Genomic DNA, 16,720 nt, shown 5'->3' on the forward strand with positions numbered 1-16,720 from the left:
GACCAAGTGCGCACGAAAAAGATCCTGTAATCCATGTCAGAGTTCGGTGGGTTATAGAAACACGAAAATACCCAGCATGCTTCCTCCGAAAACGGCGTATGGCTGCCTCAATGGCGGGGCAAAAAACGGTCATACACGTAAAATTCCACACGTGCAAAACTTGAAAAAACACGAGTGTACGTGGGAGTTTCAGCCCACGAACGCAGAAGAAGAAGAAGAAGAAGAACTCAGTTATTTCGTCTATCATTACACAGAATGTTTGCGACTGAAAGGTTTGAACATTTTGTTCTCTCTTTGTCTCTCTCTCTCTCACTGTCTCTGCCTCTCTGTCTGTGTGTGCGTGTGCGTGTGTGTGTGTATCTCTCTCTCTCTCTCTCTCTCTCTCTCTCTCTCTCTCTCTCTCTCTCTCTCTCTCTCTCTCTCTCTCTTTCTCTCTACGTCAGCGCGCACGCATACGCGACGAATGATATTTTAAGTATTTTCTTTTTTCTTGGGTCACGATTTTAGTATTTCTTAACCAGTTGTCTCATCCGTCAGCTCTTTGTAACGTGATACAAATGTCTTCTTTTAGGTCCTTGTTTGTTCCAATACTATTCTTCACATTAGTTTTGTTCTGCGTGTTTGATATTCAACGTGACTTTATTCTTTCACATTCTCTCCAAGTATACTTAAAATGTAACATTGTATGTTTCAGCCTGAACAATGGTCGACGCCACTCATTAATCACAATAACAATCAGAACCTGAGGACGGAGTCTGGGGAAAACCAATTCAAGTAATTGGTTTTCATATCGTAAAGTGAAACTCTATATAGGAAACAAATTAAGAGAAAACATTCGTATTGCCTTTTCGGTCGACAGCTACGGCATCACACAGAAAACCCTTCAAGGTGTTTGGATTAACTTTTGTCTCTGAAAGAGTGTTCGCCTATTCAAAGGGCCAGGATCGTCGGGGAGTCATTAGCGAAGTAAGCTAATTGAAATCTGTTGACGAAAGCAAGCCACAAATCGATCTCTTTCGTTCATCTTGGTGCTGTGACCAGGATTTTGGATACAACTCCTTTCCGGTGGCGGGATCAGACGGGATCAGGATCAGACGGGATCATTATCAGACGGGATCAGAATCAGACGGGATCAGTATCAGACGGGATCAGAATCAGACGGGATCATTATCAGACGGGATCAGAATCAGACGGGATCATTATCAGACGGCATCATTATCAGACGGGATCAGAATCAGACAGGATCGGTATCAGACGGGGTCGGTATCAGACGGGATCGGTATCAGACGGGATCAGAATCAGACGGGATCGGTATCAGACAGGATCGGTATCAGACGGGATCAGAATCAGACAGGATCGGTATCAGACGGGATCGGTATCAGACGGGATCGGTATCAGACGGGATCGGTATCAGACGGGATCAGAATCAGACGGGATCGGTATCAGACGGGATCGGTATCAGACGGGATCAGAATCAGACGGGATCGGTATCAGACGGGATCGGTATCAGACGGGATCGGTATCAGACGGGATCAGAATCAGACGGGATCAGTATCAGACGGGATCTTTATCCAAAGGTGCTGGATCATCCGAAGTCTTGACCACAAATCAGCAGAAATGGATTCTTAATAATTGTTCACAAAACAGCTTATCGAAGAGTCAAACTAATGACAAATGATTTGCAAAATGGATCCTGAAGAAATCAGCCATAGAACTCCGCAGTGAAGGGTCCAACTGCTTACAACTCTAATGAAATCAACAGACACCAACATCGATCTTCCAGAAACTTTTTGACATGTACTGGTAATCTCGGCGGAAGCAACATTAGTTGGCATGGCCTCGTAAGTAAATTGGTATATTGGGATCTCGAAGTGAACGCCATCGGTCGTTTACCATCACAGGTAGAGGCTGTGACCGCGTGAGACCAGCTCTTTAAACGAAATAACATAAAAACATATGGATACACGTCTTTCATTTTCGACAAAAAAGTTTCAGGCAATAGTTGCTAAGTAACTGGCTGCGAACACGCAGAGTGAATGACCTTTGGTTTCAGTAATGTAAGTGTCTATCTAATCGGTCGTTCTTTCTAAGAATGCGTGGGTGTGACCTTCAGTCCTGAAGGCACCAGCGCCATAAAAGCATCGCTCATAGGTTCCACCAGACATTATACATCTAAAAAAAGCATCGACAAGAAAGGTCCATGGCAGATTCTGAAAGAAACAAATCGCAACTCGCTCAAATATCATTGGAAAGATCAACGACTATCGGTTTTGTTCAAAACTGACCATTCTTATGATAACATTGGGTCTAGGCTGGAATTCCTGAATTTTGACACCATGACGACATTCGATACAAGCACCGTGTCTTCATTTCGTGACGATGTCATCACATCTTCTTCACAACCTTCAACGTCAATTTTCCACACGCTCACCAGCGCACTGGAGGAGACTAGCGAAGCTCAACACCCCAGGAGCCTGGCGCTGCAGTCACACGGTGGGGCAGGGAAAGTAACCGACGAGATAGTGCCGTGGGACGAGTTTCACGAGGTGGAACGCGCAGAGCTCGTGCTGAGCCCGATATTTGTGACCTTGATCGTGGTGAGCAACCTCGTGCTACTCGTGCACGAGATGCGCGTGGTGATAAGGACACGGAGACTGATCCAACCCAAGCTGCTGGTTCTGGCTTTGACAACTGCGGATCTCATGGCGACAGCGGTGGGTTATCTCCCTCTCTGGATCATATTCGTCATTCCCCAGGGCAACGGAGAAGGAGGTCTTTCAGACCCGCTTGGCCCACCCACGTCCACTCCAGCTACGTTCTTCAACGAGTCCGATCCTTTCGGTGATCTGCTGACCGCCTTGACCACCAATACAGTGGTGTCCCGCGCGGCGTCAGACACGAGCACGCTGCCAGGCGGGTTGTCCCGCACACCTAGCACTCCCACCCCGCCCCTGCAGCCAGTGATGTACACCGTGGGCTACTCGGTGTGCCTGGTTCTTCACACGGCCTTCTGGACGCTTGGCCAGTTCATCATCGTGGTCATGGGGGTGGAGCGCTTCCTGGCCCTGCGGACCCCCTTCTTCTACACGGCCAAGTGCACCACGGGAGCCGTCGCCTTCGTCCTGGCCATCCTCACTCTGGCGTCTGGAGGCATCGGGGGCTTCCACCTCATCACCCAGGAAGACGACCTGCTGTGGGGTCCGCTGGTGTTCGCCGGGTTCCTGGTGTCCCGCTCCCTGGCCCACAACGTGTACATCCTGGTGCAGGGGCTGCTGTGGGCGGTGGTCCTCCTGGCGTGCAACTGGGCGGTGCGGCGCGAGCTGAAGCGGATGGAGCAGCACGTGACGGTGGTGCGGATGAAGGACCAGAGCGAGTACATGAAGCAGCTGAGCATGGTGCACGGCGCGGGACGAGAGTTCGCACGCTTCATGATGGCCGTCAACGTCATCTTCCTCCTGTCCTCCTCGCCCAACCTGGTGAGTATTGGGTAGGGGGGGGGGGTGTGGGGGTGTAAGGGTTGGTGAGGTGGGGGTGGAGGGGGGTGTTGAGTATGGTAGTGGTGGTGGTTGTGGTTATACGGTGTGTGTGGGTTTTTTTTCTGTGTGTGAGTGTGTGTGTGTGTGTGTGTGTGTGTGTGTGCGCGCGAATGTGTGTGTGTGTGTATGTGTGTGTGTGTGTGTGTGTATGTGTGTGTGTGTGTGTGTGTGTGTGTGTCACTGTATGTGATGAAGTGTGGATACGTCAGTGGTTCGATCGAGTGAGGCTGGTGGTGGTGGTGGTGGTGGTGGTGGTGGGGGTGGTTGTTGCGGAGAGAGATACTAAGATTCTTTATCTTCACAGACCTGCCAACACCAGTGAAGCCTCAAGTGTAGCAATATGAATATTATTTGAGAGTTTTCAGTGAAGCCTCAAGTGTAGCAATATGAATATTATTTGAGAGTTTTCAGTGAAGCCTCAAGTGTAGCAATATGAATATTATTTGAGAGTTTTCAGTGAAGCCTCAAGTGTAGCAATATGAATATTATTTGAGAGTTTTCAGTGAAGCCTCAAGTGTAGCAATATGAATATTATTTGAGAGTTTTCAGTGAAGCCTCAAGTGTAGCAATATGAATATTATTTGAGAGTTTTCAGTGAAGCCTCAAGTGTAGCAATATGAATATTATTTGAGAGTTTTCAGTGTAGCAAATGGTGTTATAAGTTGTATCCTTGTCTAAATATTCGCGCAAGAACATATACATTTACAAAAATGTAATTAAGAAAGCAGAAACATAATGGCTAATAGAGAGTTTCCGCAGTGCCAGTACGTTGGAGGGGGGGGTAAAGATCAGACAATGTTTCTTTCTTTCTTTATTTGGTGTTTAACGTCATTTTCAACCACGAAGGGTTATATCGCGACTGGGAAAGGGGGGGGGGATGGGATAGAGCCACTTGTTAATTGTTTCTTGTTCACAAAAGCACTAATCAAAAAATTGCTCCAGGGGCTTGCAACGTAGTACAACATATGACCTTACTGGGAGAATGCAAGTTTCCAGTACAAAGGACTTAACATTTCTTACATACTGCTTGACTAAAATCTTTACAAACATTGACTATATTCTATACAAGAAACACTTAACAAGGTAAAAGGAGAAACAGAATCCGTTAGTCGCCTCTTACGACATGCTGGGGAGCATCGGGTAAATATGAATAAGTTACAGCTCCGTCCATCCATGGTATCGCCTGATATTTTGTCGAGACTGGGTCGGTGAATATGATGTGTATGTGTGTTTGTGTTTGTGTGTGTGTGTGTGTGTGTGTGTGTGTGTGTGTGTGTGCTTAGATTAGCAGGAAAACTACTGGACAGCTGTTTATGACATTATACAAAGGCAATCTTCCAGATAATATCACCGCAGGTTTTTTTAATTTTTTTGTCGATGAATGTCTTTGATGACGTCATACCAAGCTTTTGCAAAAGTCGAGGCCGCACTGTTCTCACTTTTTAAATTTTTAATTTTTTTAATTTTTTTTTAAAGCAAATGGATTGAAACTATGGTCAACAATTCTCGGACAATGGGATTGCATTTCAACTCGGAAGCTTGAAAATCAGTTTGTTTATGAACATTGGGCTAAAAATAAATTTTTCGCTAACACATTTAAAAGTGATTGCATCGTATATATTAAATCCCCTTGAATCCAAAAATATACATAATGTTGTGTTTGGATAGAAAACAAGCTTAAAAATCCAGAAAATCCTTTCATGATAATCAGGTTCATTTGACATTTTGTTGCCATGGCAATGTGTCAGCGCTTTCTCGGCTGCAGGGTTTCCGGCCAACCTTTAATTTACTAGGCTCAGTGACACTGACTAATGCAGTGCGTTTAGTTTTATTCTGTAAGGCCCAAATGTAGACTAAATGTATTGATCTTGCTTCACGTGACTCTTTCTTCTTTTCGGTGAGCGTAAGTTCTGGGGGGCTTTGGTAAGGCCCCGTTTACACAGCGCTGCGTCCTTACCACGACCATGCCGATCACGCCGATCTGAAAAAGTTATCAAATCGGGGCATATCGCCGTCAAAATACAGCACCTGGCACTATTACCCTAATGTAGACGCCAATCGTGGGCCCAACGTGGCAGGATCTCTTTGAGCGTGGTTCCCTGTTAGGTCGGTAACCGTGCACGCTCTCCCCACGCTTATGTTGCACTGCACAAAACAAGCGTAGTCGTGTACAGTCGTGATGTCGTTTTTTTTCATTCGCCATGTGCTGGATTTTGACGGCGAGCCCCGACTTGATAACCTTTTTTTTAGATCGGAGTGATCGGCATGGTCGTCGTAAAATCGTAGAGATGTGTGACGGGGGCCATAAAAAAAACTACATCACGACTGAACTACGCCCAGACCCGGCTACGCTTGTTTTGTGCAGTTCAAAATAAGCGTAGGGAGAGCGTGCAGCTTCGCGACCTAGCAGATCCCAACCCGACCGATCCACGCTCATGGAGATCCCCCCACCATTGTCTACGCTCTCCGACAATTTTGCAACGGAGTAGAAGCGGCGTCTCTGTGTGACCGGGGTATAAGCCAGCTGAAAACGAAACTGGATTTTCATTTTCTTCTCCGACTCGTTGACCGAGAGAATGTCGTGACGGTGCAGGTCAACAACCTTAAAAGAGGATCGCAATATCGATAGGAAAGACAAAGCGAATCGAACACTGAGAGAGAGAGAGAGAGAGAGAGAGAGAGAGAGAGAGAGAGAGAGAGAGAGAGAGAGAGAGAGAGAGAGAGAGAGAGAGAGAGAGAGAGTTAAAAGAAAAAAAGTTTAGTTCGAACGAGAAAAAAGAAGAGAGATACAGAATTAAAAGAATCAGGACAAAACGTAGAATAACAATGCAAAATTAAATAAGGCAAGAAACCGTGAAAAAATGGCACACACAAAAAATAAAGAGAACGGAAGGAAAGAAACGGCAGATATCTGAGCTTCTACTCAAAATGAGAAGTATCACACACACACACACACACACACACACACACACACACAGACACACACACACACAAACATTGATCCCGAAGACCGTCACGTTTCGAAGCGAACACTAAATGAAACGTCAGAGTTGTAAAGAAAACACTTTCTGTCCATTTCCTGTAATTACCTTTCACATCTTCAGGAAAGCATCCAGACCATGTCATTATCTTCATCTCAGATGCCACGTGGCAGGGCACTCCTCTGATTCCAAATGACAAACTATTTTTGCCGTAATTGACAACTGCGTGTGGAAAGAAAGACATTATTTCTGGTTATCGCGGGAAGATCATCTTTTCTACTCGCATGAACTTCTTTCCGACAAAACGACAGATTTAATCCTGCCATTCCAAGAGATAGGCTGTATTGTGTTAAGTTTCAATTGCGTTATGGCAATAGATCAGAATGTATGCACACACAACAACAAGTCGCGTAAGGCGAAAATACAACATTTAGTCAAGCTGTCGAACTCACAGAATGAAACTGAACGCAATGCAATTTTTCAGCAAGACCGTATACTCGTAGCATCGTAAGTCCACCGCTCGTGGCAAAGGCAGTGAAATTGACAAGAAGAGCGGGGTAGTAGTTGCGCTGAGAAGGATAGCACGCTTTTCTGTACCTCTCTTCGTTTTAACTTTCTGAGCGTGTTTTTAATCCAAACATATCATATCTATATGTTTTTGGAATCAGGAACCGACAAGAAATAAGATGAAAGTGTTTTTAAATTGATTTCAAAATTTAATTTTGATCATAATTTTTATATTTTTAATTTTCAGAACTTGTTTTTAAATCCAAATATAACATATTTATATGTTTTTGGAATCAGAACAGAATGAAGAATAAGATAAACGTAAATTTGGTTTGTTTTATATATATATAAATTTTTTTTTACAATTTTCAGATTTTTAACGACCAAAGTCATTAATTAATTTTTAAGCCACCAAGCTGAAATGCAATACCGAAGTCCGGCCTTCGTCGAAGATTGCTTGGCCAAAATTTCAATCAATTTGATTGAAAAATGAGGGTGTGACAGTGCCGCCTCAACTTTTACAAAAAGCCGGATATGACGTCATCAAAGGTATTTCTCGAAAAAAAGAAAAACTTCCGGGGATATCATTCCCAGGACCTCTCATGTAAAATTTCATAAAGATCGGTCCAGTAGTTTGGTCTGAATCGCTATGCACACACACACACGCACAGACACAGACACAGACACAGACACACACACACACACACACACACACACACACACACACACACACACACACACACACCACGACCCGCGTCTCGATTCCCCCTCTATGTTAAAACATTTAGTCAAAACTTGACTAAATGTAAAAATGGCAAAATACAACGTAATCTATTTTTCGTTTGGTAGTCGGGGAAACAGGGGGGGGGGGGGGGGGAGTTAGGTGCTTTCACATCTTCACAATCGCGTGAAACCTGATATTTCAGACAAACGGGATGATACGAGACATTTTTACTTGCATTAGAAAAAAGAAGATTTGTATCCCAAAGAAATATATCTTCAAGCAGATGCACTAACGTCACTAACGTAAGGAAACTCGGTTAATGTGCACTCTTTTCTTGACTGGCAATCAATTTGATTAGGTGGTCTGAGGTATGAACGTTTGAGGACTGAGAGGGACTGAATCGATATATTCTATTTCCCGCGTTATCGCTATATCTATACTATTTTTGTTAGCGGGAAGCGAAGGAGAAAGTGATGTCAGGGTACTAAATGTGAAAAAGCCTACTTGAATCCTTTTCTGATGGCAGCTAATGCAATGCGCAAAGCTCAAGACGCCGCTCTGGTTGAAATGAGCCAAGCTTTTTGCACAACCGGGTCGGGTAGCTCAATGGACAGAAATAACTCAGTCGGGTAGCTCAATGGACAGAAATAACTCTGTCGGGTAGCTCAATGGACAGAAATAACTCTGTCGGGTAGCTCAATGGACAGAAATAACTCTGTCGGGTAGCTCAATGGACAGAAATAACTCAGTCGGGTAGCTCAATGGACAGAAATAACTCAGTCGGGTAGCTCAATGGACAGAAATAACTCAGTCGGGTAGCTCAATGGACAGAAATAACTCAGTCGGGTAGCTCAATGGACAGAAATAACTCTGTCGGGTAGCTCAATGGACAGAAATAACTCAGTCGGGTAGCTCAATGGACAGAAATAACTCTGTCGGGTAGCTCAATGGACAGAAATAACTCAGTCGGGTAGCTCAATGGACAGAAATAACTCAGTCGGGTAGCTCAATGGACAGAAATAACTCAGTCGGGTAGCTCCATGGACAGAAATAACTCAGTCGGGTAGCTCAATGGACAGAAATAACTCTGTCGGGTAGCTCAATGGACAGAAATAACTCAGTCGGGTAGCTCAATGGACAGAAATAACTCTGTCGGGTAGCTCAATGGACAGAAATAACTCTGTCGGGTAGCTCAATGGACAGAAATAACTCAGTCGGGTAGCTCAATGGACAGAAATAACTCAGTCGGGTAGCTCAATGGACAGAAATAACTCAGTCGGGTAGCTCAATGGACAGAAATAACTCTGTCGGGTAGCTCAATGGACAGAAATAACTCAGTCGGGTAGCTCAATGGACAGAAATAACTCTGTCGGGTAGCTCAATGGACAGAAATAACTCAGTCGGGTAGCTCAATGGACAGAAATAACTCTGTCGGGTAGCTCAATGGACAGAAATAACTCTGTCGGGTAGCTCAATGGACAGAAATAACTCAGTCGGGTTTGTTTGTTTGTTCATGGGCTGAAACTCCCACGGCTTTTACGTGTATGACCGTTTTTACCCCGCCATTTAGGCAGCCATACGCCGCTTTCGGAGGAAGCATGCTGGGTATTTTCGTGTTTCTATAACCCACCGAACTCTGACATGGATTACAGGATCTTTTTCGTGCGCACTTGGTCTTGTGCTTGCGTGTACACACGGGGGTGTTCGGACACCGAGGAGAGTCTGCACACAAAGTTGACTCTGAGAAATAAATCTCTCGCCGAACGTGGGGACGAACTCACGCTGACAGCGGCCAACTGGATACAAATCCAGCGCGCTACCGACTGAGCTACATCCCCGCCCTGAGTGAAAGAGTAAATACTCTCGCTTTTAGTGAGGCAAGCTGTCTACACGTGACCCTTGTCCACGTGTTTTAGACACACCCCTATAGCTAGTGACTGGCCATTAATGTCACGTGGGAAAGCTTGACTCACTAAAAGCAAGTGTATTCCCTCTTTCACAGTCGATATTCTTCTTCTTCCTCGTCGTTCGCTCAGACAGCAACTCCGGAGGCCCTGATGAAGGCTGCTGTACGCCGGAGGCTCTCCATGGGTCCATAGAGTTTGTCCCTCATCGGTGTGTCAGCAGGCCAGGTCTCTGCTCGCAAGTTTTGGTGTGTTGGACAGTCCTGCAGGAAGTGTTCCACTGTCATTGGAGATGTGCCACAGGGGCACGATGCAGAATCACCAATGTGGAATTATTGCGTGCACGGGACCAGTGATCCTAAAGTCACGGGTTCGAATTGAGGTCGGGACGGACACGGGTCAACTTATGATGTGGAGACTCAGAGACGGCATCCATGTCCCATCCCGGTGTCACCGCTGTGGCACGTAAAAGACCTCGATCGTTCTGCCAGACGTGCATTGGGCTGATTACATCTAAACATCGGGACTCTTGTTATTGCTAGCTTTTTACAGGGAGGAAGCGAAGAAATAAAAATGATGATGAAAACGAAAAATGTACCAAAACTATCCTAATCGGTTCATCATCCTAGGCGATGTCTGGCAAACCGCTACACAAGTCACGGAGATTCGTTTTTGATGACTTAAACCGGCAGCGTGGACGCTAGACGCGCACCACTAGGATTAACAATGTAGGTCTACAATGCAAACAAAATACCCACAAAACTGAACAACATGTGCAGGCCTCACACGGAGAAACTACTGCTTTACTGACTCTTCACGCCGCTCCAAAGAGTGTGAAGTCGGCTACTACTAAGCGGTAGCGAACTGGGAGGTGGCGATTCGGTACCTGGCCAACTTGACTACTTTTCCACACATCCTTCCACTCCCTCCTTCCACCCCCTTACCCCCCCCCCCTCCCCTCCCCCTCCAGGTATGCTGTCGCACGACTAAAACAAGAAGAAGAAGAAGAAGAAGAAGAAGAACAACAACAACAACAACAACAACAACAACAACAACAACAACAACAACAACAACAACAAAGTTGCTTTTACAAAACCCGAGAAAGATCCGTATTTTACGCAAAATGTGAAATGCACACATGACTCCTCACAATGAGTGCGTTTGAGATTCACTGATATGCCGCCACTCAGATGTTGCGTGCTCGAACAGCGTACACTTCTTCCTGTTTAAAACGCTGAATGTAGCCTACTGCAACGCAGATGAATGATATTTTCAGCGTGTTTCCATAAATCGAAAGCCAGAAAGACCATGATTGTCATATTACCGCTCGCGGGTTGCGTGCCTGACATCGTTAGCACCCACCAAAGGTCACTGCAAGGTCAGACCAACAGCCCGATACCCATTGACACACTTTCCTGATCGGCTTCCACTTCATCTCATGCTGCATGCACATCTCTTTGAAACAAACACATGAACCAACGAACAAAAAACCACCCCCCCAAAAAAAAGGAAAAAAAAAAAAAAAGCTCATAGACATCAAAACAAACAAACGAGCAATGCGAAATTAACAAAAATATTGTGGAGAAAACGGAACATGTTGCACACAAAAAGGTTACTTTGGTGCACATTCTGTCAAAAGTTGTCTGAAAAATTGGTTTTGCGTAACAGTCAACCAGAAGCAGTTTTTGACAAACGCGCACTAACATGAAAAGGACTGTCCAGCAAAACAAGTTATTTATGAACAAAAGTCCTCGTTTATTTTCAAGGATGTCATTTTTTCACACATGTCACGCGTTTTCACAGTTAGCTGCATTCGCATTTTCTGTACACGTGAAATAAAAAATACATGAAAAAAATAAAACATAAAATATTGATAAATCAATAAATAAAATGTCAGAAGTTGTGAAAGAAAAATTGAAAGTCAGCAAAGACTTTCTTCTGAGATTTGTTAAAATCTCTTAACAGAGCTAAAGAGAGAGAAAAGTATCCCTTCACAGATAGCCTATTTGGAGAGCATCAGACCCTCCTCATGTTTTCATTCATGTTTTGATTCATTTAAATGAATAGATAAACAAAATAATGAGAAAAAGAATAGCTTCTACAGCGAAGAGAACCAGTACACGGTTGACAGAGAATGGCTGTGATAACAAATTGCGGGCGTTGTTTTGTAGGATGATGACTCCCAGTCGATTACTCTTTATGATAGAAGTAGGTTAACCATCAGACCGTCTGGAACAACATCGTGTTGTGTAATTTACGAGGTTTACAGGCGGAGCCACTGGCAATACGGTTAGCACAATTCAATGGAGTCTAAAACGGGAATAGTCAGCAAATTTCACAATATCCAACAAATGTGTGTTTTTAAAAAGTGAGACGTTGGACTATTTATTTCATGCCAAACCTTTATGTTCTGTGCCGGTGTCCAGTTATCAGAAAGAAAAAGGGCATATGATTGACATGCTGTGTGTATGTATGTATGTATATATATATGAGCGCAAGCGCAAGCGCGCGTGTGTGTGTGTTTGTGTGTGTGTGTGTGTGTGTGTGTGTGTGTGTTATTTGCTTTTACAGATGTGCCTGCGTGCGTGCACAATATTAAACATAACAGATTTTCACAATTTCACATTTCTGCTGTCCACTTAACAGGGAACGTTAAATTGAACGGGAAAAACATTGTATTTACCTTTTTGAACTATTGAAAGTAGCCTTATCGGCTACAGGAAACCATGCTATCGATTTTCTTTCAAGTAGCGGTCTTTTGTAAGTCGTCTAAGCTGATGTGGGCGATAAAAGGCTACTTGCTTTGACACTGGAAACCGTTTTTATCACACGCGATACGCGATACTGGTACCATCCAATGAAATCCTAACACTTTTTCAGTTCAATTAGAAAAATTCAAACCGACGATTGTAGAGGAGTGCCGCAGGGCCGGAGACTAGGCTAAGAGGAGGGGGGGGGGGGGGGGGGGGTTGCCAGTGGTGGTCCAGGGGGATGTTCCCCGTGGCGGGATAGGTAGGTCATATTCTGAGATAGGAAAATGGTCGCTCCTTGCATGAAACGGCATAAAATAAACAATAATAAAAAATGTTTTAAATAAGTGAGGTACATGTTTAGGCTAGGAGGGGGGGGGTGGGGTTGCGCAACCCCCATAACTGCCCCGGTAGTCCGGCCCTGAGTGGACATGGGAGTCGCAGCCCACGAACACACACACAAAAATTAAAAATACAGATCTGCGAAACCAGCATTTTGGTCTCAAAAACAACATTTTTTGCGCTGTGGTAATGACGTCATTTGCTATTCTTGTCATCACGTACATGTACATTTTATGGAAACGTACAAAACATCTCGAAGAAATAAATGATTCAACAGTTTTTTCAGTCGGCGGGTTGGCATTGTCAGAATGCGCTAGCAGCCACTACCGTGATTGGATGGGATTTACCGGTTAGCCTGAGGACTAACTGACTCGACGCTGAAAGCTTTGCCGCTGAATCTTTAATTAAAGGCACAGTCCTCCCCCTGTAAATCAGGCTAACCAGTACATCCCGTCCAATGATATTTGTCCAGACCGGTACATTGGATAAACACATCCCTCCACGTGGACAGATACACAAAATCAGTTTCCTGAGTGAGAAGTTTCTATGAATCATTTCCACAGATTGCCACTTGTAGGGCCTATCCGTAAAGAAATGAATTCAGTCATCAGTAAATTCCAACCCTGCACAGAGGGGGCCCAGGCTGTTAGTTATTGGTATGTGTCCAAGTAAGGGGATGCCCTTTTCGTAATTTACCAAAACCTGGAGAGATCTGAGATGATCAATCCAAGCATTCACGCGGGAAGGAATATGACTTTTTTTTAAATGGGGGTTGGGGGTATAGGTAGAAAAGGGAACAAGAAAAGAGCAACTACATTTTTAAAAGTAAACATTGCCTTGTCTAGGTATTTAGTCCTGTCGAAAGTGAGAAAAACTCTTTGCCAGCCTGAGCTGACAGAGACTTGTTTTATTAAATCTCTTTTGCTTGCTCCAGGCCAATCTGTTTGAGACAACAATAGACTCTCTGGAAATATGCCTTCTTTTTATCAATACATGATTAAGCCCTATCTTAATTGGGCGAACCTTTCTTTCGCGAGTCTTGTTCGGACACATTCGCGAAAAGTTCTGGCGTTTCTCAGTTCGTTCTTAATTGAACGAACTTCTACTTTGCGAACCCACTTTCCTACCTACTCACTCCCTGGTTCATTTACATAACTATTCCGTCATGCTGCAGTGTGTTTACAAACAAGCCGTTTCTCCATGAAATATCCGTGCACAACTCTTCCTCCCTTCCTTTCTTCCTTCCTTGCTTCCTTCCTATTTACATATATTTGTGTACATAGCATTGCACATGATGTTTTTCTGCCATATTTGTCTTTAAATTAAATGTTTTATATGAATGTCCGACGCGTCAGGTGAAGCTCGCAGTATTGCACTAGAGGAGAGCGATTTCGAGAAGGACCTGGGGGTCTATGTGGACAACAACCTGAGCTTCAACAAGCATGTCGCCCTTTCAGCAGCAAAAGCCAACAGAGTCATGGGGGTCATCAGGCGTTCCTTCGACTACCTCACAGTAGAAGTTTTCCTGCAGCTCTACAAGTCACTTGTCCGTCCTATTCTCGAATATGGCCACGCAGTCTGGCAGCCGCAACACAAGACACTTTGTCAGGAGGTGGAGCGCGTGCAACGAAGGGCAACCAAGCTTATAAGCTCGCTGAAAGACAAACCCTACAGTGAACGGCTGGCCACTTTGAAGCTACCTTGTCTAGAGCATCGTCGCAAGAGGGGGGACATGATTGAAGTCTACAAGTACCTTCATGGTTTCTACAAGACAGAGCGGCCACAGTTCTCTTTCTTCGCTGGTAGAGACACCCGAGGCAGTACCCTGAAGCTAAGCAAGCCCCGCTACAGACTCAATGTCCGAGGCAACTTCTTCAGCGAGAGAGTTGTGAACACGTGGAATAGCCTGCCAGACCAGGTCGTGACTGCACCATCTGTGAATGCCTTTAAGGCCAGGTTGGACGCCCACTGGAAAGATCTCCCCTCTGTGTTTGATCCTGAGTGCTACTAGTAACTAGCTAGTAACTAGGCTGATCCCACCATGCATGCCAAAGTTGCTAAGGTTACTACGAAAACGACCACAGAAGGATGAACAGGCCTAACTGGCCTCAAACATCTAACAAGTACAAGTACAAATATATATATGTGATTAGAGTGGTCCCTCTCTGGGCGAGGTCCGGTTGAAACAAAGGCTCGTTTGTATTGGTTGTGCCACAACCCTCGTAAAATAAACATTGATTTGATTTGATTTGATTTGACTTACTCCCTCACTCACTCACATAACCTCTTACTGATTTCAGATTTCCGTGATGCTGCGAGTGTGCAATGCAGGCCCCACTTTCTCCGTGCAATACCTGTGCTGGCGTATTTCTCACGCGTCTGCCCTCATCAACCCCTTCCTCTACGGCTTTCTGCGCAAGTCTTTGCGCAGCCGCATTCGCCGCTTCCTCAACCACAACCTGCTTTGCTTCCGGTCCCACAGAGTGAGCGACGAGGTGCATGCTGGGCCCTCCAGGAGAAACAGCGACGAGGATTTAGATCGAGATAATCAGCCTCGCTCCAATCGTACTCCCAATTCTGCTATCATGCCCGTAGACCCCGAAGCGAGCATCTGCAATCTGTCGGAGTGAAAGTTCTATGTGGATAGAATCAAAGTGAATGTGTAAGAAGGTCGTGTTGTTCAATCCTTCGAGTGAAATGTCTGAAAGCGTTGAAGAGTGTGACCCACATACCATGCCTAGCAGTAGTCGGAATCACAACCCTGCTATAGCATGCCTAGAGACCCTGAAGCCAAAACCTGAAATTTGTCACAGGAACAGCTCTGTGAAATGTGCGTTGGCGGGTGACGGTGTTTATTCCCCAGAGTGAAATGTCTGACAGCGGCGATGCATGTGACCCAAACAACATGCCTAGCAGTAGTCGTCCCCCCAACTCACCATCTTGCCAAAGGATTTTCGGAAGCCAGCACGTGCGATCTGTCAGTGTGAAAGTTCTCTGTGGGGTGACACCAGCGTGTGTAAGGTGTCGGTGGTGTTCATTATTCAGCGTGAGAAGTCTGACAGCGACGAGGAAAAGTCCGTATCCCGAGTCTGTCATCATGCGCGGAGACCGGCCTGACCCCAACACGTGTAATCTGCCAGAGTGACATTTCTGGCGGTGACAAGATGCGTTAGGTGGTGTTCTTCAGTCTTTATTCCCAGAGTGACATTTCTGGCGGTGACAAGATGCGTTAGGTGGTGTTCTTCAGTCTTCATCCTCAGAGTGACATTTCTGGTGGTGACAAGATGCGTTAGGTGGTGTTCTTCAGTCTTTATTCCCAGAGTGACATTTCTGGCGGTGACAAGATGCGTTAGGTGGTGTTCTTCAGTCTTTATTCCCAGAGTGACATTTCTGGCGGTGACAAGATGCGTTAGGTGGTGTTCTTCAGTCTTTATTCCCAGAGTGACATTTCTGGTGGTGACAAGATGCGTTAGGTGGTGTTCTTCAGTCTTTATTCCCAGAGTGACATTTCTGGCGGTGACAAGATGCGTTAGGTGGTGTTCTTCAGTCTTCATCCTCAGAGTGACATTTCTGGCGGTGACAAGATGCGTTAGGTGGTGTTCTTCAGTCTTCATCCTCAGAGTGACATTTCTGGTGGTGACAAGATGCGTTAGGTGGTGTTCTTCAGTCTTCATCCTCAGAGTGACATTTCTGGTGGTGACAAGATGCGTTAGGTGGTGTTCTTCAGTCTTCATCCCCAGAGTGACATTTCTGGCGGTGACAAGATGCGTTAGGTGGTGTTCTTCAGTCTTCATCCTCAGAGTGACATTTCTGGCGGTGACAAGATGCGTTAGGTGGTGTTCTTCAGTCTTTATTCCCAGAGTGACATTTCTGGCGGTGACAAGATGCGTTAGGTGGTGTTCTTCAGTCTTTATTCCCAGAGTGACATTTCTGGCGGTGACAAGATGCGTTAGGTGGTGTTCTTCAGTCTTCATCC

General features: G+C 45.2%; 1 protein-coding gene across 1 annotated transcript; it reads left to right on the top strand.

Annotated features, from left to right (window-relative positions):
- Positions 1–1,701: 1,701 nt before the first annotated feature.
- LOC138958046 (uncharacterized) lies at positions 1,702–16,396 on the top strand. Its single transcript, XM_070329093.1, has 2 exons — positions 1,702–3,476; positions 15,045–16,396. Exons 1-2 carry the CDS (start codon positions 2,337–2,339, stop codon positions 15,372–15,374), a joined length of 1,470 nt encoding a protein of 489 aa, XP_070185194.1. The 5' UTR covers positions 1,702–2,336; the 3' UTR covers positions 15,375–16,396.
- Positions 16,397–16,720: the final 324 nt, after the last annotated feature.

The sequence above is a fragment of the Littorina saxatilis genome, linkage group LG2 (genome assembly GCF_037325665.1).
Source record: "Littorina saxatilis isolate snail1 linkage group LG2, US_GU_Lsax_2.0, whole genome shotgun sequence".
NCBI lineage: Eukaryota > Metazoa > Mollusca > Gastropoda > Littorinimorpha > Littorinidae > Littorina > Littorina saxatilis.